Consider the following 22,737-nt stretch of genomic DNA (forward strand, 5'->3'; position numbering starts at 1 on the left):
TCATTTCTTTGTCACACAGAAGCAAATAGTGTTTTCATGAGTACATAATTAAGCCATTCCCTCTTATACTTTGATATCCTAATGATGAATACTTAATTCTTCCCTGTTTTTCTTCTTAGTAATAATTTCTTCTACATCCTATAGGTGACATACTATGAATATAGTACTGATTTACTTATGATAAATATAAAATAAAAATACATAGAATTCAAATGATCTGTTAACAAATGCATGTTCTTATTGTGGTCATGATAGATCAGTCCTTTTCAAAGTTTGATTGCTTATTTTTCTGTTAGGAAGTCTTCTTGCTTCTTTGATATCAACATCAGAACAATCACAAGGGTATACATAAATAATGATTAAGTTCATTAAGCATCCTGATGAATAGTACAGGACACATTTAAAAAATGTAAACTCTCAAGAATTTACATGACTTAAATTTACCAGGTTATGAGGTCAATTAATTATTTATTTGTATCCTACCTTGTCCCAGAAAGGGTTTAAGGCAGTTTATGTTAGCAATTTTTATAAAATATAACATAATTTGTGAGGAATTCACACTTTAGTTCTCTTGGATCCTTAAATATATTTTCCAGAAAAAATAGATCTACTTCAACATGATTTCAACATGAAATTCTTGTTTTGAGTGAACTTAAGTTCTTATATATTCTTCTGTTTCTCATAGAATCAAGAAATATAAAATCTTATTATATATCAAAATATGCATATCCACAATGAATGAGATTTATCCTTTTATTGAGCCTAGATTGTTTCCTTGGTTTTATATATTTCTGATTCCTGACGGAAAGCTTACTCTTTTTTTACGTAATACCTAAGGTTTTTATCCCACATTACTATATGTGTTTTTGTACATGCCCCAGACAAAGTAGATTATCCATGGAAGTAAAATAGAATGTTTTGCAACACTAACATAAATATTTCTCTAAGTCAGAATTAAACTATCATTTTCTCTCACTTTGAAATTCTTTTTACATTGTTTGAAATTTTTGCTTTTGAAAAAAATTTTAGCACACTGTTTGAAAATTTTGTTTTTGGAAAAAACAAAACAAAATGAAAATAAAACAATAGTATTACTAGCTTTCAAAAATAATATTTAACTGTGAAAATAAAACCTGAAGAAAAAATAAAAGAATCAGAGAAAAACATTATTCTTCTTTGACTCATGTAATCATTTCTCAAGTCCTTTCTTTTACATTTTGTAAAGCTGAATAAAAAACAAATGGGAAAAGAAAATGCAGAAAGAAACTAGCTATAAAAAAGCAAGATGCAATACAATATTGTAAAGTAATTAGCCTCCAATTAAAATTTTAAAAATTTTAAAAAAAGCAAGATAGGAAAAATTTATGCAATTATTCCTTATTTCTTTAAGACTTCTAAAATTTTCAAACAACCAAAAGAAGATTAATAATAAAAACCTAAAAACTAACATGTTCTTCAGTTTTCAGCATTATATCTCTTGAACGTTTAGCCCCTTTTAAAACCGTGAACATATTTTATTGTCCTGTAGAGTTACAGGTGACTTAACAGTTTGAGGAAGAAATGAAACAGTTTGAAGAAAGCAGCTTTGTGGTGCTGCAGAATAAAATTAAGCATTTTATTTTTCATTTTTAACATCTTAGAGTGAAAAATTTTTGCATGAAATCCATTTATTAAAATTTGGACTTTGGTCTCATACTACATTGGATACAGCATTCTTAGAAATGTAATTATCCTATAAACTTGATCTCAGAAGTGTTGCTGTTGTTTACACTGAGCTTGCAATGGCTGCCCACATGCAATTGAGACCATTTTATTACCGGCAGTATTATCTGCAAGTTCATTTCAGTACAGTTGCTCAGTCGTGTCCGACTCTGTGACCCCATACATCGCAGCACGCCAGGCCTCCCTGTCCATCACCAACTCCCAGAGTTTACCCAAACTCATGTCCATTGAGTCGGTGATGCCATCCAGCCATCTCATTCTCTGTCATCCCCTTCTCCTCCTGCCCCCCAATCCCTCCCAGCATCAGGGTCTTTTCCAATTAGTCAGCTCTTTGCATGAGGTAGCCAAAGTATTGGAGTTTCAGCTTTAGCATCAGTCCTTCCAATGAACACCTAGGACTGATCTCCTTTAGGATGGACTGGTTGGCTCTCCTTGCAGTCCAAAGGATTCTCAAGAGTCTTCTCCAACTGCACAGTTCAAAAGCATCAATTCTTTGGCACTCAGCTTTCTTCACAGTCCAACTCTCACATCCATACATGACCACTGCAAAAACCATAGCCTTGACTGGATGGATCTTTGTTGGCAAAGTAATGTCTCTGCTTTTTAATATGATATCTAGGTTGGTCATAACTTTCCTTTCAAGGAGTAAGCATCGTTTAATTTCATGGCTGCAATCACCATCTGCAGTGATTTTGGGGCCCCCAAAAATAAGGTCTGACACTGTTTCCACTGTTTCCCCATCTATTTCCCATGAAGTGATGGGACCAGATGCCATGATCTTAGTTTTCTGAATGTTGAGCCTTAAGTGTCTGCAAGTGGGTAAACTTAAATATTGTTTTAAATTGTAGATACTCCATTTTTAGACATTCTTTCTTAGTACACCACACACGAGATACATACAAGCACACATACATATTCATTTCAAGACTTGGATACACAGGCATACAGCATAGGTATGTATTTATATACTCACACAGCACATATACATGTACACTACCCTAGAACACATACACATGCATGCACACAGATAAGTGCACATACCTACAGTCACCATAAAATACTCATCTAAATCTATATATCAGCTTGGTAGCTTAAAAGAAAAAAAAACAGCCTTGATTTTTAAGTTTTTTTCTTTTAGTTCAACATGACTTAAAACAGTAACGGCAATAAAAGAAAAACTTCACCTCATCTGTGTAGTGTATAACTTGAGCAGTCTTAATCTTTTAAGTCAAAAATTTCAAAGCAGACTTTATGGTTTGAAGAGATTGAGAGAAACCCCAGGGCATGAAAAGCTGGAACATTTTTTACCTCCTTTATTTTTATGGTGTTGGGACCAAACAGTGCGAATTGGAAGGAGATTTAGACTAAGTTTATAATAGTATTCGAGGTTTCTGTAAATAATTAAGCATAAACATTTTAACACCAGAATATAAACAATGAAGAGGTAAATATTAACCAAACTTTCATAATCTAGATACATTTGAACTGATACATCTCCATTTTAAAATTATTTGCATGAATGCACTGAAACCCAACATAGAGAAACCATATTCAATAATTACCTTTCAAAATGGAAATAATTTTATTTTTCTAATTATAATAGTATTTTATCATCATTAGAATACAAAACAATAGACATATATAAAATAATACATACTTTTTGGTAAATAGATAAATAATGAAACATTTGTTTAGAAGCCATAGCTATTGAAAATATGCTACTGTCATGAAAAGAGACATATAGACCAGTGGAGCAGAATCAGCAGTCCAGAAATAAAACCACATGTAAGTTTAACTAATATTTAATAGGGAAGACAAGAATATTCAATAAGAAAAGGATAATTGATCAGTTAATTAAGATGGGAAAATGATGATATTCACATGCAAAAGAAAGAAATCACACCCCTATCCTATACTACTTGCAAAAATGAACTCAGAAAGGATTAAGGACTCAAACATAAGACCAAAACCACAATATTCCTAGAAGAAACATTGAAGATTGTAGGTTCCTTGACATTGTTTTTGGTAATGACTTTATGGATATGACATTGAAAGCAGAAGCAACAAAAGCAAAAATAACTGGGACTACATCAAACTAAAAAGTATATGCATAGCAAAAACAACAACAAAAGCGATCAACAAAATGTAAAGCCAAACTATCTAATTGGAGAAAATATTTGCAAGTCATGTATCTGATAAGGCCTTAATACAAGTATATATAAAAGTATGTAAGGAACTCAAAAACTGAATAGCAAAAAATCTAATGTAAAAACGTGCAGAGAATGTGAGCAGATGTTTCTCTAAAGAAGACATGCAAATAGCAACAAGTCAAGAAAAGGTGCTCAACACAACGTCACTAATCAATGTGTGTGCTAAGTCACTTCAGTCGTGTATGACTTTTTTCAACCCTATGGACTGTAATCTGCCAGGCTCCTCTGTCCATGGGATTCTCCAGACAAGAATACTTGAATACTGGAGTGGTTTGCCGTTTCCTTCTCTAGGGGATATTCCTGACTCAGGGATAGAACCCATGTCTCTTACTTCTCCTTCATTGGCAGGCAGGCTCTTTACCACTGGCGCCACCTGTGGGTAGGGAAATATTAATGCAAATTTAAACCACAATGAGACATCAATTTATATGTTAGAATTGTTATTATCAAAAATCAAAGAGATAGCAAGTGCTGGTGAGGGTGTGGAGAAAAGAGACCTCTAGTACACTGTTGAGGCAGTCATGATGGAAAATGGTACAGAAATTCCTCAAAAAATTAAAAATAAAATTACTGTATCTCCAACCTAGATAGCATATTAAAAAGCAGAGATATTACTTTGCCAACAAAGATCCGTCTAGTCAAGGCTATGGTTTTTCCAGTGGTCATGTATGGCTGTGAGAGTTGCACTGTGAAGAAAGTTGAGCGCAGAAGAATTGATGCTTTTGAACTTGGTGCTGGAGAAGACTCTTGAGAGTCCCTTGGACTGCAAGGAGATCCAACCAGTCCATTCTAGAGGAGATCAGTCCTGGGTGTTCATTGGAAGGACTGATGCTAAAGCTGAAACTCCAATACTTTGGCCACCTCATGCGACGAGTTGACTCACTGGAAAAGAGTCTGATGCTGGGAGGGATTGGGGGCAGGAGGAGAAGGGGACGACAGAGAATGAGATGGCTGGATGGCATCACTGACTTGATGGACATGAGTTTGAGTGAACTCCGGGAGTTGGTGATGGACAGGGAGGCCTGGCGTGCTGTGATTCATTGGGTTGCAAAGAGTCGGACACGACTGAGCAACTGAAGTGAACTGAACTGAACTGTATCAGCAATTTCACTTCTCTGCATCCTAACATTCATTGCAGCACTATAAACAACAGCCAAGATATGGAAACAATGTGTCCGTCAACAGTTGACTGTATAAAGCATATGTTGCGTGTGTATAGATTGATATTTACACACAATGGCATATTCAGCCATAGAAAAGAAGAAAATCCTTCCATATGTGGCAACATAGGTAGACCTTCAGGTCATCAATATTAAGTGGATTAAGTTAAACAGAGAATGACATGTACTGTATGATAGTACTTTCATGCAGAATCTAAAACCATTGAACTCACAGAAACAGAGAGTGAATGATGGTTGCCAGAATCTGAGGAGTAGGGGAAATAGTAAGATAGTGGTCAAAGTGTACAAACTTTAAGTTATAAGTTCTGGAGATCTAAGGTTCAGTTCAGTACAGTTCAGTTGCTCAGTCATGTCCAACTCTTTGCAACCCCATGAACTGCAGCACGCCAGGCTTCCCTGTCCATCACCAATTCCTGGAGTTTTTCTTAACTCATGTCCATTAAGTCAGTGATGCCATCCAACCATTTCATCCTCTGTTGTTCCCTTCTCCTCCTACCTTCAATCTTTCCCAGCATCAGGGTTTTTTCAAATGAGTCGCTTCTTCCAATCAGGTGGCCAAAGTATTGGAGCTTCAGCTCCAGTATCAATCCTTCCAATAAATATTTAGGACTGATTTCCTTTAGGATGGACTTGTTGGATCTCTTTGCTGTCCAAGGGACTCTGAAGAGTCTTCTCCAACACCACAGTTCAAAAGCATCAGTTCTTCAGCACTCAGCTTTCTTTATAGTCCAACTCTCACATCCATACATGACTACTGGATCTAAGGTACAGCATAGCAGCTATAATTAACAAAACTCTATTTTATATTTGAAAGTTGCAATGAGAGTAGAGATTTTATGTTTCCACCACCACCACAACAAAATGGTAATTATGTGAAGTGAAGGATGTATTATATTAACTTATTGTGATCAACACTTATATTTGTATCAAATCACATTGTACAACTTAAATTTAAGCAATGTTAGAAGACTAAAAACTTTATCTCAGTAAATCTGTAAAAAATTAAACATGATCATAATTATGCAAACTTCTTTTTGCTGCTGCTAAGTCACTTCAGTCGTGTCCGACTCTGTGCGACCCCATAGACGGCAGCCCACCAGGCTCCCCCATCCCTGGGATTCTCCAGGCAAGAACACTGGAGTGGGTTGCCATTTCCTTCTCCATAAGTCTTTTTATATAACAAAAATAAACATAATTAAAAGAAAAGAAAACAGAGTTTATCAGCTCACAGAACTTGAAAGTGCAAGGGGGATATTCCTTCAGGCACAGATGGCTCTAAGGGTTAAACATTACCATGACTCAGTTCTTTGACATTGCCTGATTCTACTTTCTTCATAGGTCAGCTCTTTCTTCATTAGTTGCATTGACTGCAGTTATGAAATTAAAAGACGCTTACTCCTTGGAAGGAAAGTTATGACCAACCTAGATAGCATATTAAAAAGCAGAGATATTACTTTGTCAACAAAGGTCTGTCAAGGCTATGGTTTTTGCAGTGGTCATGTATGGATGTGAGAGTTGGACTGTGAAGAAAGCTGATAGCCGAAGAATTGATGTTTTTGAACTGTGGTGTTGGAGAAGACTCTTGAGAGTCCCTTGGACTGCAAGGAGATCCAACCAGTCCATCATAAAAGAGATCAGTCCTGGGTGTTCATTGGAAGGACTGATGCTGAAGCTGAAACTCCAATACTTCGTCCACCTGATGCGAAGAGCTGACTCATTTGAAAAGATCCTGATGCCGGGAAAGATTAGGGCAGGAGGAGAAGGGGACTACAGAAGATCAGATGGTTGGATGGCATCACTGACTCAATGGACATGGGTTTGGGTAGACTCCAGCAGTTGGTGATGATTAGGGAAGCCTGGCGTGCTGCAGTTCATGGGTTCGCAAAGAGTCGGACATGACTGAGCGACTAAACTGAACCATGTGTACAATAGATAGCTAGTGGGAAACTGCTGTATAACATAGCGAGCTCAGCTCGGTGCTCTGTGATGACCTAGAGGGTTGGGATGGGGCTTGGCTCAAGAAGGAGGAAGTGTATGTATACTTTTAGCTGATTCACATTGTTGTACAGCAGAAACTAATAGACATTGTAAATCTTCATACTCCAGTTAAAAAAGAAAAATTTAGAAGTCACTAAAAATGTTTATCCCTGCCCAGAGCATTCTCCAGGATTATGAGTATGGGTAAAATAGCCCTACTTTCTCTCTCCCAGCATCTGTGTTGTGGAAAGAACCCTGACTGACCCTGCTTGGGTCAAATATGCCTATCTCTGGACAGTTCAATTATTTTCTCTCTCCCACCAACTATTCAGATCTGTTTTTAAGTCAGTCACTTCAAAGCATTTGAAGTGATATTTTATAGAAAGTGTTAATTGCTCAATCATGTCCAACTCTTTGGACCCAATGGATTGGATGTAGCCCGCCAGGTTCCTCTGTCCATGGAATGCTCCAGGCATGAATACTGAAAGGGTACCCATTCCTTTCTCAATGGGATCTTTCTGACCCAGGGGTTAAACCCATGTCTCCTACTTTGCAAGCAGATTCTTTACCATCTGTGCCACCAGGGAGGCCTCATAATTTCTCTGCTTAAATCCTTTCATCAATTTCCTACATATCTTTGGCCAAAGCAGAAAAGGTTTTAAATGGCCAATAGTTTCTACATACTCTAGCCATTGTTCACCTCAGTGGTTCATCAGATATTCCTTTCCCACTCAATGTGCAAGTCCAGTCAGTTTTGTGAAAGCACTAATCTTATTCCCTGCTCAGACTCTTAATGGCTAGATTTGTAAAACCCAATTTTCCCCAGCCCTCTTTGCCTTAATAAGTTTTATTTATCCTTCTCATGTCAGATTGTTGTCCTTCTTTCTGTTGGCTGACCTTATGACACCTATCCATTAAATTAGGAAAATCATTATATTCTCTCTCTCTATATATATAGATAGATAGATAGAGGCTGTTTATATATATATAAATAATTATTTATCTAGTGCTGTCTTCATAACTAGGCTGTAAGCACTACATAATACAATATGTATGCTATTTCATATGTCCTTCATATCCCCATTTCTTAGTAGTGTCCAGCATAAACTAAGAAGTTTCTCAACAAATACTTCTAAAAGCAAACACATGGGTATACTTGTATGTTTCCACATTTCTCTTAAGTACATTTACTGAGGGCATAGATAAATAAAAAACTCTGCATTATATACTATAATATATAGTATATATTAGTAATATGATGTCTAACCTTCATCATTACCCAGAGAGATAGATGTTATTATTTACTTATAGATAAGTAACATGTAAATAATTGCCCAAAGCTGCACGGCTAGTCGTAGAGTAAGGATTTGATCTATGTTGACCCAATCAGAAAAAACTGAACTGTGATAACTAAATCATCTTTTTCAGCTTTCATAAAAAAAATATTAATGTTATCTGCCCAAAGACATTCCAAGTTAAACCCATGCCTCTACATATGGTAGGTAGTGCAAACAGCATATGTAGGTGGTCTTGTACAATGAAAAAGTAGATATTATATCTGCCTTTGTGCTTGAAGACAGGTACTTCATTTCAGTGTTTTGAGCTAAATCCATTTACCCTCACACATGCAACACATAGCAAGATCCATTATTTAAGCTTGCCTCTATTTTAATGAAAGCAAGTTCAATATTCTCTGTCAAGGTCAAAATAATAAGCACATTATTATTTCTCCAAAATTTTAATAGACATATACAAATCAGATGACATAAAGAAAAATATATTTTGCAGCTTCCAAAAATACAGAAGTTAAATGTTGCCTAATGGCTACATTGCTTAGGTTTCTTTAGACCCAGATTCAAAGCTGCTCTGAAATTGAGTATGTGAATACAGACTAAGAAAACTAGTAGGTAAAGAAAAGAAGGTAGGAGTTTAAGTGACACTAATACTCTCTTCTTTAGCTAATGTCAAAGGAGAGAACAGAAAATCAAAAGGAGAAGGGACAAGAATGAGAGTAATTTTTTCAGACCCCTCAAAATTAATGTGAATAGGTGAAATAAATAGATCAAGGAATTGATGGACTATCATGAAATGGGCAGTACAAAGGTGTACTGATGGTTTATCAACATCCTAAAGGAAGAAACTGAAAGCATATTTAAAGCCTTGGACAGAAGTTGATATACAAACAATATATCATTGATTGAGGCATTGAGGCATAATCAATTGAGGCATTGATTATGTTTTCTACAAGGATAGGAAAGGGAGAGATTCGTGATACTCTGCAGTATGATTTTGAATATAATCTGCTTATCTTTACAAGTTGCTTTTATAATATAACTATTGTTTTTTCCTTAAGATTTCTCCTGATAATTATATTTATCCCATAAGCAAGTACATACAAAATTTGTATATAAATGTATATATGTGTCAGAATATGAAACACTCTATTAGTAACCTTAAAATGTCTCAATGCTTATAAAATGGGCATTAGATCGTAATATTTTAGTATCTCTGATCTTTTACTCCTTTCTAATCTTCATCTGTTGTATAAAATTTGATTTTACACACATATTCAGTCAACTTGATTGAACTCTCTTTCTTTTTCCTTACACCTTTATAAATTAATGAGAAGTTACTTGTACATCTAGGAATCAGTGATATGAGACTTATGTTAAGATTTCCTTTCTATAGAGATTTATACAGTGAAAGAGCCCTCTTTTTCTGCATTATGAGTGAATCAGAAAGAGAGACCTCTTTCTATTTGTTAAAATCAGTGTAACAGCTAAACTGTCAGCCTTTCCTGAGTAAAATATCAAATCGTTCAATTTTTGAATAGTTTCCCCAAAAGGTGAGAAGAATAGTTACAACATGTGCTATCTTAATTTAAGACATGGAATCACATTTAAGCGAAGTCCACAAACTTTATAAGTCAGCTAAAATAGTTAATATTATGAGAACAACATTCCTTTAAGTTTCAAGAAAACAGTGTGTATAGTCACTGTTTCTTCAGATTATCTTTTAAAATTATTTTAATGTCTACTGCAAACACAAACTACATCACTAAAATAGCAAATTAAAAATTTATGTAGCTCAGAAGCCAAAAAGCAAAAGAGATAAAATGAAAGAATAAATAATTTGACTTTCCAAAATATGTCATGAAAAAGAGAAAAAATGGGAAGAGGATAGTTTGGATAAATAGTAAAATCGATTATTTTTAACTACAATGATCATAGTAAAGGTAATTGGTTACATACCCTAAGAGCTGACTCATTGGAAAAGATTCTGATGCTGGGGAAGATTGAGGGCAAGAGGAGGAGAGGACAACAGAGGATGAAATTGTTGGATGGCATCACTGACTCAACAAACATGAGTTTGAGCAGACTCCAGGAGATAATGAAGGACAGGGAAACCTGATGTGCTGCAGTTCATGGAGTTTCAAAGAGTTGGACACAACTTAGCAACTTAACAACAACAACCCTAATTAAAGGCAGAGGTTGTCAGATCAGATTAAAAAGGCAATACCCAACTGTATGCTGCCTACAGTACATAGACTTCAATCATAAAGACACAAATATACTAAAGATGAGAAAATACACCCTGAGAGATAGATCAATAGAAATAGATCAATAGACATAGATCAATAGATCAGTAGAAAAGTCAAGAAATATGAATAGACCTAAAAGTATGAGGATAATTGATTTTAAACAAATATGGAAAGATAATTTACTGGAAAAGGGACTGTATTTTCAACAAATGGTACTGGAAAATTTGAATATATACATGCCAAAAAAAGATAGTATCTGTGTTGGTGAATTTTTTGTGTCAACTTGACTGAGTCATGGTTTCCCAAGTATTTAGCTAGAACATTATTTGTGGATGTGTTTGGAAGGGTGTTTTTGGATGAGATTAATATTTGAATTGGTGGACTGAGTGAAATGAAGTGGATAGGTATATTCTAATTCATTAAAGGCTAAAAAGGTCATACTTGGTCTCTCTGCCTGACTCTTGAACTGGTGCATCAGTCTTCTTCTGCTCTTAGATTGGGTCTTAAAATATCTGTGCTTCTGGTTCTCAAGCTCAGACTAAAACTGTATTGTAGGCTTTTCAGGGTCTTCAGAGACTGTTGATGAGAGTAAAAGAGGAGAGTGAAAAAACTGGCTTAAAATTCAACATTCAAAAAACTAAGGTCATGGCATGTAGTCCCATCACCTCATGTCAAAAAAATATGGAAACAGTGACAAACTTTATTTTCTCAGGCTCCAAAATCACCACAGATGGTGACTGCAGCCATGAAATTAAAAAACACTTGCTCTTTAAAAGAAAAGCTATGACCAACTTAGACAGCATACTAAAAAGCAGAGACATTACTTTGCTGACAAAGGTGCATCTAGTCAAATGTATGGTTTTCCAGTAGTCATGTATGGATGTGAGAGTTGGACCATAAGGAAAGCTGAGTGCCGAAGAATTTATACTTTCGAACTGTGGTGTTGGAGAAGACTCTTGAGAGTCCCTTGGACTGCAGGAAGATCAAACCAGTCCATCCCAAAGGAAATCAGTCCTGAATATTCATTGGAAGGACTGATGCTGAAGCTGAAACTCCGAAGTTTTGGCCACCTGATGCAAAGAACTGACTCACTGGGAAAGACCCTGATGCTGGGCAAGATTGAAGGTAGGAGGAGAAGGGGATTATAGAAGATGAGATGGCTCAATGGCATCACTGACTTGATGGACATGAGTTTGAGCAAGCTCTGGGAGTTGGTGATGGACAGGAAAGCCTGGCATGCTGCAGTCCATGGGATCTTAAAGAGTCAGACACGACTGAGTGACTGAACTGGACTGACTGGGTCTTCAACTTGTAAACAGCAGACAGTGAGTCTTCACAGCCTCTATAACTGTGTGAAACAGTTTCTTATATCAAATTATATAACATATGTAGATACAGGTATGAATATACCTATTCTGTTTTTCTTCAGAATCCTGACTAATACAGTATAATATGCAAACTAACTATAAATGGGCTGTGTGGGCAAAAACCCATCAAACTTCTAAAAGGAAACATTGAACAAAATTTTTGTTACTTTGGTTTAGACAAAAAAAATTTTAGATATAATGCCCAAAGTATAATTTATAAAAGATAAAATTGATAAGTTGCACTTCATCAATATTTTAAAATGTGTACTTTTCAAAAGAGTGATAATTAAATAAAAAGTTAAGAGTAAGACAGGGAGAAAACATTTGCAGAATCTATAACTCTGGATGCTCAATAGTAAGAAAACAATCAATCCAATATAAAATGAGCAGAAAATTCAGTGCCACTTCATCAAACAAGATAGCAAATAAGCACATTAAAAGATACTCAATATCTTTAGTCATCTAGAAAATGTGAATCAAATCCATAATGAGATTCCACTACATAATATTAGGAAGGCTAAAATTAAACAGGCTAGCTATCCAAGTATTGGTAAAGATGTGAAGAAACTTCAGTTCACAAGTTGAATTTATTGCTATGGGGAATGTAAAATGGTACAATATTTTGAAAAACAGTCTGATAGTTTCTTTAAAAAAATTAACCCTCTGCCTACCATATTATCCACCCATTTCATTCCAAAAACGAATCAATAAATAAAATGTAAGTGTATGTGCAAACAAATGTGCATATGGATGTTCATAGTAGCTAAATTTTTAATAACCCCAAATGGGAAACAATCTAAATGTCTAGCATTACGTGAATGGTTTTATATGCATACAATGGGATATACTGAGTAATTAAAATGAATAAATATTGATACATGTAGCAACATGAATAAATCTCAAAGTAATTATTCTGAGTTAAAGAAATTACCTAAAGAAGATAACATACTGCATATTTCCATTTACATAAAATTCTAGTTAATACAAACTAATGCAAAATTGTTTCTCTTTTTTTTTTCCTTTTAATATTTATTGTTTTATGATAAATATAACTTGTTCTATTTCTGCATGAATTTCTCATATGAAATTGAAGCCAAAATGTTTGGTATATTAGTGGAGCAAAGGGTTGGCTTTAGAAAGATATGTTCTGTTCCTTACCTTAACTGGAATGTTAATTTCTGTCACTCTTCCTCCCTGGAATTTTGATAGAGGTAAGAGACATTTGTTCACCATTACAAAAAATGCAATGGTGCTATCTACATACAGTGCCTGGGGCTCTGCACTAGGGAAATATGGAGGGTAGAGTGAGCCATAGTGACTGCTTAGGCAGACAGACATCTGCCACAGATCTCTTTCACAACGACTCCTTTAGAAATAGCTTTACTTAGGAAGATTCATATTAACATGGTTAGTTTGAACACAGCCTTCTGTTTTATTTCCCCTTGATTTTGGTGTGTTTTTCAGCTGCTGAAGGAATGGTGTGCAACCATCTCTGTTCAAATGATGGGTGTTGGGGACCTGGGCCAGATCAGTGCTTGTCATGCCGTCGCTTCAGCAGGGGAAGGACCTGCATAGAGTCTTGTAACCTCTATGATGGGTGAGGCATCTTATGTCATCTTTATCTCATGAGCTTTGAGGTATTGATTGGTTCAGATATTAAAGTGATCATAGTATGGTAAAATTTCAGAATGTGTGTGCTGGCCAAGATTTTTAAGGAGAGTTTGTGTGGCATAAAGTAAAAAAACATAAAAAAGAATTGTTTTAAGAAGGAAAAATTTTGAGTGAACAGATAGGTCAAAATGTATATTGACATATTGACTATTGTGCATACATTTTTAAATCTTAATAGATTATAGAAATTTATAGCTCTCCAAATTGAAAAATGTTTCTATTTTTTTATGAAGGACATTGTGATAAGTAATATTTCCTCTCATATGTGTCAACAATTTTTTTCTCTTGTTTTCCTATTAATTTTCATCTGGAATGACTGCATAACTTTTGATTTTTTTTTTTCCATTTGAGTTGTGAGGCTATTTGATTGTGTGTTAGGAACAACACACATTTCTATGTTTCAGACAAGCACTTAGCCCTATAGAGGAATTACCTTTGTATTTTCTAGTTGAAAAGGTTTTCTGAAAGTGCTTTGTCACTTTCTAAAGATAACCTAAGCTGTGTTTTAAATCAAGTATTTTAAATTCCATCTATAATACTGCAATAATCAAATTGACAACAATAAAACCTAGTATATACCTCGTTGTGTGGCATTTCATATACTCATAAAATCACTTTAACCTAACATACCATTTCATGCATCACAGTTGTCCTTCATTAGGACTAAAATAAAAAATTTAGTACTGTCCCTGAGTCAAATTTCCCTGTATTGCTCACTGAACGGGTTTCTAAGAGTTTGTAAAACTGTAGTTTTCAAGTTCTTTCTTCTGTCTTATAAATTGTCCCTATTTTAACAACCATTTTCATAATCCCCGATAACATTGTATTTTTGCATTTTATATTAGAAGGATAAAAACCTAAGGATCTCAATAATAGTGATATGTGTCTTCTTTGAAAGATGACCAAGACCAATTCCCTCCATGAATTTAGGAAAAAATACTAAAATTAGAAGTTTAAATGTAAAACCACTTTTAAAAAGTTATTTAATAGTTTGAGATGGTGATGATGGTTGTACAATTCTGTGGATATATTAAAATAGCATTGAATTGTGCACTTTCAATAGAAGAACTGCATGGTATATGAATTATATCTTAATAAAGGCAGTATCCAAATAAAGGATTTAATAGTTTTATCAGGAAAATTCAACTTGAAACTTTGTAGAGTACAATCAAGTCATAAAGTTGATAATGAGTAGCAAATTGTTTGCTACTTTCCTCATTGAATTGAATTGTATTCATGCTTGTCATATTATTATGAAAGAAAATATTTTCTGTACATAAAATACTTCAGATACTATATGCTTTTCTGTGTGTATAGCAATTGATGCCATTAAAATGGAATTAATAGACTTTAATTCTATTAGGAGACTGTTACAATAAAACTTTATTGAATATGTATGTGCAGTTCTAAGGAGGGAATAGGTTCTAGAAATCATTTTATCAAATAGTGAGAAGTCGTAGAATTAAATGTTGACCAATGTCAAAACATAGTTGAAGTACCAAACCAACACTGGAACTCAGGACATCTGATTTTCATCCTGTTTCTTTCCAGAAGCCATTGTATTTTCCTTAAATATTTCAGTTTTGAACTTGTCAGAAATATGAAATTGATAACGTGGATGAATAAATTATCTGTACTACTCTCTATCTCATTTTTATGAGGCAATGTAAGATAAGCAAAGGAAAAATACTGGTTCCCTAAATACACAATAAACAGTACTGATTATCTGACTGATTTGAAGCTTGTGTGTGTGTTAGTCACTCGGCTGTGTCCAACTCTTTGCAGTTCCATGGACAATATCCTGCCAGGCTCCTCTGTCCATAGAATTCTCCAGGCAAGAATACTGGAGTGGATTACCATTTCCTTCTCCAGGGTATCTTCCCGATACAGGGATCAAACCAAGGTCTACTGCATTAGCAGGCAGATTCTTTACCATCTGAACCACCAGGGAAACCACATTTTCCAAATCATTAAAGCAAATGTATTAAAGAAATAAAAGTCCTTAATGTTTTTTGCCACAGTGATGGAGCCCTAGGAAATAATACACAAGGATTAATTTAAAATATAATAAATGAAACTATGTTATAAATATCTGATGTAATTCTTGCCTACCCAATGATAGATTTTGCCACCTCCAATCTGTGATACTGGCAAATTTCTTCCAACACTGCCTGGCATACATGACAGCCTTTGATGAAAAATGAGCTTAAATCCTAATTAATCACTTCCTATTTGAAATGTCCATCCTTGGATAAATAACTAATTGTACCAAACTCTTTTTTTTTAATATGGAAAATGGGACTAGTATTGATGTCATAAAATCGTTGTGATTATCAAAAGAGAAAAAAGTATAATAAAGTCTTGTTAGAATTCCTACCCCTAAAATAGTTACCTTTGTTTCCGTTTAGTGTCTATAAATCTGAGCTGATTAAATGGTTAGGTAGAATAGTCACTTAATACACTGCTGAAAATAAATACAAATATGAAATACAAAATCAGGGAACCTATTTACATATACAAATACTTTGACTATCATAAAAGAAGAAATTCTGAAAAGAGGATTTTTTTTTTGGGGGGGGGACACTAAATCAGGTAATCCTGGCTGTTAGCACTCAAATCCATATCATACATGTCATTATATTTTGACAATTTGTAACTACAATATGGACTTCCCTGATGACTCAGTGGTAAAGCATCCACCTGCCAGTGCAGGAGATTTGGGTTCAACCCCTGGGAGGGGAAGATCCTCTGGAGAAGGAAATGGCAATCCATTCCATTATTGTTGCCGAGGAAATCGATGGATAGAGGAGGCTGGTGGGCTATGGAGTCGCAAGGAGTCAGATACAATTTGTGACTAAATAACAGCAACAACAAACTACAATACACAAGTATTCAAAATGAGCAAGAAAACTAATTGCCATGCAATCTTAAATGTGTTTTCTTAACTGGCAACATGGCTAATTGCTTTTGAAACGTGAAGAATAACAGAGAAACAACAGAAAGGGTATCAGTCTTAGCTCTTTGTAATCATCTTTTACATTTCTCATTGAAACACTTTATCCTTTTTAAGAGTAAAAAGGATATTTAGGAAATAAAGTCTAGAGAAGTTAGGAGATTTAAGACAGAAATATTAATCTTGGTGCTGAGAACACCAACCAGTTCCAAAGCTTTTGCTCTTGATCACAGGATTGGTTAAAGTAGCACACACACAAAACTGAGAAATGTATAAAGCAAAAACACAAAGCTCAGTAACCAATGCTCATGCTTCATGGAATGTGACTTGTTAGATCAGACTCAAGTGAAAAGGGATCTCTGGCAAAGTTATAGAAGAATCCCTGGGAGACAGCAAAGGAAAAATGCAATGATGGAGAGAATGACAATAAAGAAATTTCAAGGAGAATCTGTTTTGAAAACAGGAAGAAAGAGAGTCAGAGGTCCTACAGGTTGAAGTCTAGTCTATAAAAGAAAAAGCCTCTAGGTTATCTCTAGGGCTTTTTATGACATACTCATTTTATTCCTCAACTCTGTATATGGAGAAGGGAGCTCCAGAGAAAAGACTAGGATGGCCTGTGTCTTAGAAACATAAAAATGGTTGTCTTCATTTAGTATCCTAATTCTTTCGTCACCCAAGAAGCTGTTTTCAGAAATGGTGCTTTGCTGATGATTGCAGAATTTGCTATAACAATCATATAATCTTATTTACACATGATGCTTTTGATTCTCTTTACAATTGAGTTCCATTCCCCACCTCCACCAGCACCACATCATTTTAACCCTTATATTCTGAAGTTTTCCTCTGCTGAATATTTTATATCACTTATATTGATAAAAAGTGCAAAATAAAAAAATTATGTATTTGACATTTTAAACTCTAGAAATTTTGTAAAAAATTAATCCATAACAAACTAACACTTCAATTTGAGTGCAAAATCCATGTAAGTAAATATGTACATCCACACATAACTCATCATAGATTTGTGCTATTTATTTTGAAAACCAAACCACTATTTTACCTTGAGGTAGATGTAATCGTAATATAACCAACAGAAAACATAGTCCACCCTGTGGATTTCAATCATTTGTTAAGGCTTTATTATAGCCAAATGAGATATTTTGCTATGAAAAAAAGAATGGATACTAAGGAAAAATAAATTTGAATTTAAGATTCATGGGGTCGCGGAGAGTCGGACACGACTGAGCGACTGAACTGAACTGAATGCCCAATTGCCATATTTTCAGTGCGATCAGTTTGGAATGGTCACTCACGATACAAAGGCACAAAATAATAAAGTAACTGTAAATATTTAGTCAAATTTTGTTAATGATTCATAGCTGATATTCTAAATTGTTTATACCCAATACCTCATCCTCTCATACATTAGTGGAAACAGTGTGGTTATATACATATTATACACGTGTTGTGTGCTGTGCTAAGTCGCTTAAGTCATGTCCAATTTGCATGACCCAGTGGACTGTAGCCCACCAGGCTCCTCTGTTCATAGAATTCTCCAGGCAAGAATACTAGAGTGGGTCATCATTTCCTTCTTCAGGAATCTTCCTGGCCAAGGGATTGAACCTGCATCTCTTTTCTCCTGCATTGGCAGACTGGTTCTTTACCATAAGCGCCACCGGGAAAGTCATACATAATGGATATGCAATTACTGAAATGAAAATTCTAGAATAGATATTGATTAGAAAACTTACATATTGGTACCATTTAATATTCAAATAGCCACAAAATGTAAGGTTTGGGCAAGGGATGACCATCATCCTAGATTTTAATTAAAAGTTTTAGGATGTTATCATTAAACTATTTTTTATTAATTTTATATCATATTGAATTACTTCAAAAAGAGTCTAAACTGAAAAGAATGTTGTGATATTAGATCAATAATCTAAGAAAATAAAATCTACCATGAAAAGATATTTTCTCTAATTCTCCAAGGCAGATATTTTGAAAGAAGAAAAGAAATCAAAGCGTTTTTTGAAGTTTCACTAAAAATAAATTGAAGAGTCTTGGGATTTGAAGGACAAGGATAGGGAACATTCATGTAACTTAGCAACAAGAAAAATACAATAGTTCTTTCAAAGTTTAAAAAATAAGGCTTCAGTCAAGAGTAAAATTTTATATAGAGACAAACAGACACAGCCTTACTTAAAATAGCAGAAATGGTTCTGCTGTGTCATCAAAAGAGTAATTCTTTTTTCCTTTTTTCTTTTTTTTTTGCTGGAATATCTCTCACAGGAGAGAGGTTTCCTGAATGAGTCTGTCGTTGAACCCAATGGAGGGCAAGAGGAGCCATCTGGCTGCAGTTTATCTTTTCTCCTAATGGAGAACTTACTCGTTAATGTACAGGGAAATGATTCTGATGCTCCTGGCACATAGAGAAACAAACTCTAGAATTTACTCTGCCAATAGGACTTTTAGCAGATGTTACTTCATTTGTTAAGTTGACAGCTTGTTTGCTTACACTGCCTCATGCTGCTGGTGTTTTCACAGTGAATTTCGGGAGTTTGAGAACGGCTCCATCTGTGTCGAGTGTGACCCCCAGTGTGAGAAGATGGAAGATGGCATTCTCACGTGCCATGGACCGGTAAGCCTGAAGACATCTGTGGTTGTGTTGGCTTATTTGGTTTCATGTATGAATATCTGTTGAGTCATTGCTGTGTCGTTTATCCACCCACTAAATATGTATTTATAGCATGCTTTGAGGAATCACATTTAATAATTTCCGCTCAAGAGGTTTACAGCTTAAAAGACTTAAGACTTCAGTTTCTTAAATATTTATTTCCAAGATAATTATTTAAAAAGAAAATATGGTGTTGTCCTTAAAGACTGCATTGTGGTGAAAAGAGAGATACACAAATAACTAAGTGGAGGCAAAATAATTGATAAAACATAAATACGTATAAACTGTTATAGGAACACATATGAGGGAGAAACTAAACCTTTGAGTTGAAAACTGGGGCACCAAAGAAAGTCAAAGAAAACGGGTGTTTGAGCTATGCTTTTAAGAAGAATCTAAAATGAGGAATCATGTAAAGATTTGTAAATATGAAAATTCATGTTTTGTTTGAGGTAAGCTGTAACACATTCATATCTGTGTTTAATCATTTAACTGTGATAGCATTATGAGGAAAACTTGAAAGAAGGGGGAAGCCAAGCTTTCATAAATTAAAATCTAAAACTATGTAATAAAATACAGTGACAGAGAGAAAAATTGAACCATGGTGATCAAAGGAGGGGCTATAGGATTAGGAAAGTCCTCATAAACATGCTGACATTTATGTAGTTTGAAGTTAGTCTTATAGAGAAAAGTGATAATTATTTTTTAAACCTTCCTTTGGTTCCCATTCTTAAAATGAGACTTTTTCTTAATAATGAGGTCAGTATGAGTTTGTCATTCCAAAGTGTCATATTCATCCTTCTTTAGACAAATTTTCAGTTTATTTATCTGTTGAATCATCTATCAGTAGAAAATTTGAGGATTAACATTTGAGTGTTGCCAAGAGGTCCACACTACTCCATAAGAATTCATTTGAAATTTAAATAGCATTAATTTTTTCTACCAGAGTGCTTATTCAGCACTTAAATAGCTTAGAAAAAAATTATCATTGAGCCCTCCAAACTTCCATTAGGCCCCAATGAGCCGTTGTGGAACTTCATCTAAAGAAGGATGTGGGATACTTGCACAGTTCAAAGGACTACCATGAGGATGATTAAGTTTGGAAAAACAAACCTCTGAGAAAAAGAAGTGATATCATTTGGCCTGAAGAAGCAAAGTCTAAAAGACAATTTTAGTATGTAATGATCTCCAAGTAAGTATGCTAAGGGCATATGTGTCTATTTTCTTTCTCTGCTAAGGGTAGTAATGGAAAATACAATTAATCTGCAGCATGAGAAATGTGGATTCTGTAAAGAATGTTGGGAAACAGGAAAGTAAAATTCCATACTGGGTTGTTAAAGTAAATTGACCTGTCTCTGTAAAATTTGTCTAAAAATGATCATATCTAGGAACCATATGTCTGAGAATGAAAAAAAAAAAAGTATCTTTCAGAGAAAGAGAGTTTGAAAGCATACAGTTACAATAACCAAGAATTTGGCCATCTTCTCTGAACAAGGCAAACTGCAAAATCAGTGCTGTGCTTGTTCCACTCCTTATGATGCCTCCTATGGTATAAATGTATGCTAGGAAATAACTAGCTTATTGATGTCTTTGTTTTTACAGACTATTCCTCAAAGGAATTGAGATCGTTTATAAAAATGCACATTAAAAAGCCCTGTAAAGGAATATTCTTACAATTTTCAAAATTATTTGATAATCAGGAAAGAATGAAAAGACAGATTTTTAATGAACATATTTTGATTCTGTAAGGATGGCATTGGTGGGTCAAATGCTTAAAATCACTATTCATTGCTAAAATTGTGAATGAATACTTCTAGAGATTAGAGAAGGCAAAAAGTCAAAAGTACAAAAAGCTCAGTAAAGCTGAATCACTCAAGTATAAAAGATCAGAGCATGAAGTCAAGAAAACTGGCTTGATCACTTAGTCAGTAAGCCTTGAAATGCTAAACAAGAGCATAGTGTCTTTTAGGTTACTCTTTCTGAGAAACTGCCAGAATTGAGCTCAAGCAACATTATATAAGGTGTACGCCTGTTTCTGGGTCTACATGTTGTTTATCAAAACTAGAGACAGTGGTGGTTTTATGTGTCATGTAACTGGATCCGCTGGATCATGGAGAAAACAAGAGAGTTCCAGAATAACATCTATTTCTGCTTCATTGACTATGCCAAAGCCTTTGACTCTGTGGATCACAATAAACTGTGGAAAATTCTGAAAGAGATGGGAATACCAGACCACCTGACCTGCCTCTTGAGAAACCTGTATGCAGGTCAGGAAGCAACAGTCAGAACTGGACATGGAACAATAGACTGGTTCCAAATAGGAAAAGGAGTACATCAAAGTTGTATATTGTCACCCTGCTTATTTAACTTATATGCAGAGTACATCATGAGGAACGCTGGGCTGGAAGAAGCACAAGCTGGAATCAAGATTGCTGGGAGAAATATCAATAACCTCAGATATGCAGATGACACCACCCTTATGGCAGAAAGTGAAGAACTAAAAAGCCTCTTGATGAAAGTGAAAGAGGAGAGTGAAAAGGTTGGCTTGAAGCTCAACATTCAGAAAACTAAGATCATGGCATCTGGTCCCATCACTTCATGGGAAATAGATGGGAAAACAGTGGAAGCAGTTTCAGACTTTATTTTTTTGGGCTCCAAAATCACTGCGGATGCTGATTGCAGCCATGAAATTAAAAGACACTTACTCCTTGGTAGGAAAGTTATGACCAACCTAGATAATATATTAAAAAGCAGAGACATTATTTGCCAACAAAGGTCCGTCTAGTCAAGGCTATGGTTTTTCCCGTGGTCATGTATAGATGTGAGAGTTGGACTGTGAAGAAGGCTGATCGCCGAAGAATCGATGCTTTTGAACTGTGGTGTTGGAGAAGACTCTTGAGAGTCCCTTGGACTGCAAGGAGATCCAACCAGTCCATTCTAAAGGAGATCAATCCTGGGTGTTCATTGGAAGGACTGATGCTAAAGCTGAAACTCCAATACTTTGGCCACCTCATGCGACGAGTTGACTCACTTGAAAAGACTCTGATGCTGGGAAGGATTGGGGGCGGGAGAAGACGTGGACAACAGAGAATGAGATGGCTGGATGGCATCACCGACTCGATGGACATGAGTTTGAGTGAACTCTGGGAGTTGGTGATGAACAGGGAGGCCTGGCGTGCTGTGATTCATGGGATTGCGAAGAGTCGGACATGACTGAGTGACTGAATTGAACTGAACTGAACTGATATATATCACTTAAGATATCCAAGAGGTTCAGGAAACTTCTTCATGAGACTGATATTATGATGACATAGAAGAAGTCATAAAGCTAATTGGAATTCCCCACACCTGGCCTTGTGATTTATTCTTTTGAAATCTCATTTTCTTGATCTGTCAATGTTTCCCTAATGGTAATAATTGATAAATACTTATATTTGTCAA

General features: G+C 35.1%; 1 protein-coding gene across 2 annotated transcripts in view; it reads left to right on the forward strand.

The window, feature by feature from the left end:
• ERBB4 (erb-b2 receptor tyrosine kinase 4) overlaps positions 1-22,737 on the forward strand; it is a 1,317,642-nt gene that overhangs the window by 990,077 nt on the left and 304,828 nt on the right. For both annotated transcript variants that reach the window (XM_055398441.2, XM_055398442.2), the window contains exons 13-14: positions 13,463-13,595; positions 19,170-19,263. In XM_055398441.2, coding sequence (XP_055254416.1) covers positions 13,463-13,595; positions 19,170-19,263 — 227 coding nt within the window. The remainder of the gene's footprint in view (positions 1-13,462; positions 13,596-19,169; positions 19,264-22,737) is intronic.

Source organism: Moschus berezovskii, chromosome 2, assembly GCF_049115385.1.
Source record: "Moschus berezovskii isolate FMDL1 chromosome 2, NW_MosBer_1.0, whole genome shotgun sequence".
Classification (NCBI taxonomy): Eukaryota; Metazoa; Chordata; class Mammalia; order Artiodactyla; family Moschidae; genus Moschus; species Moschus berezovskii.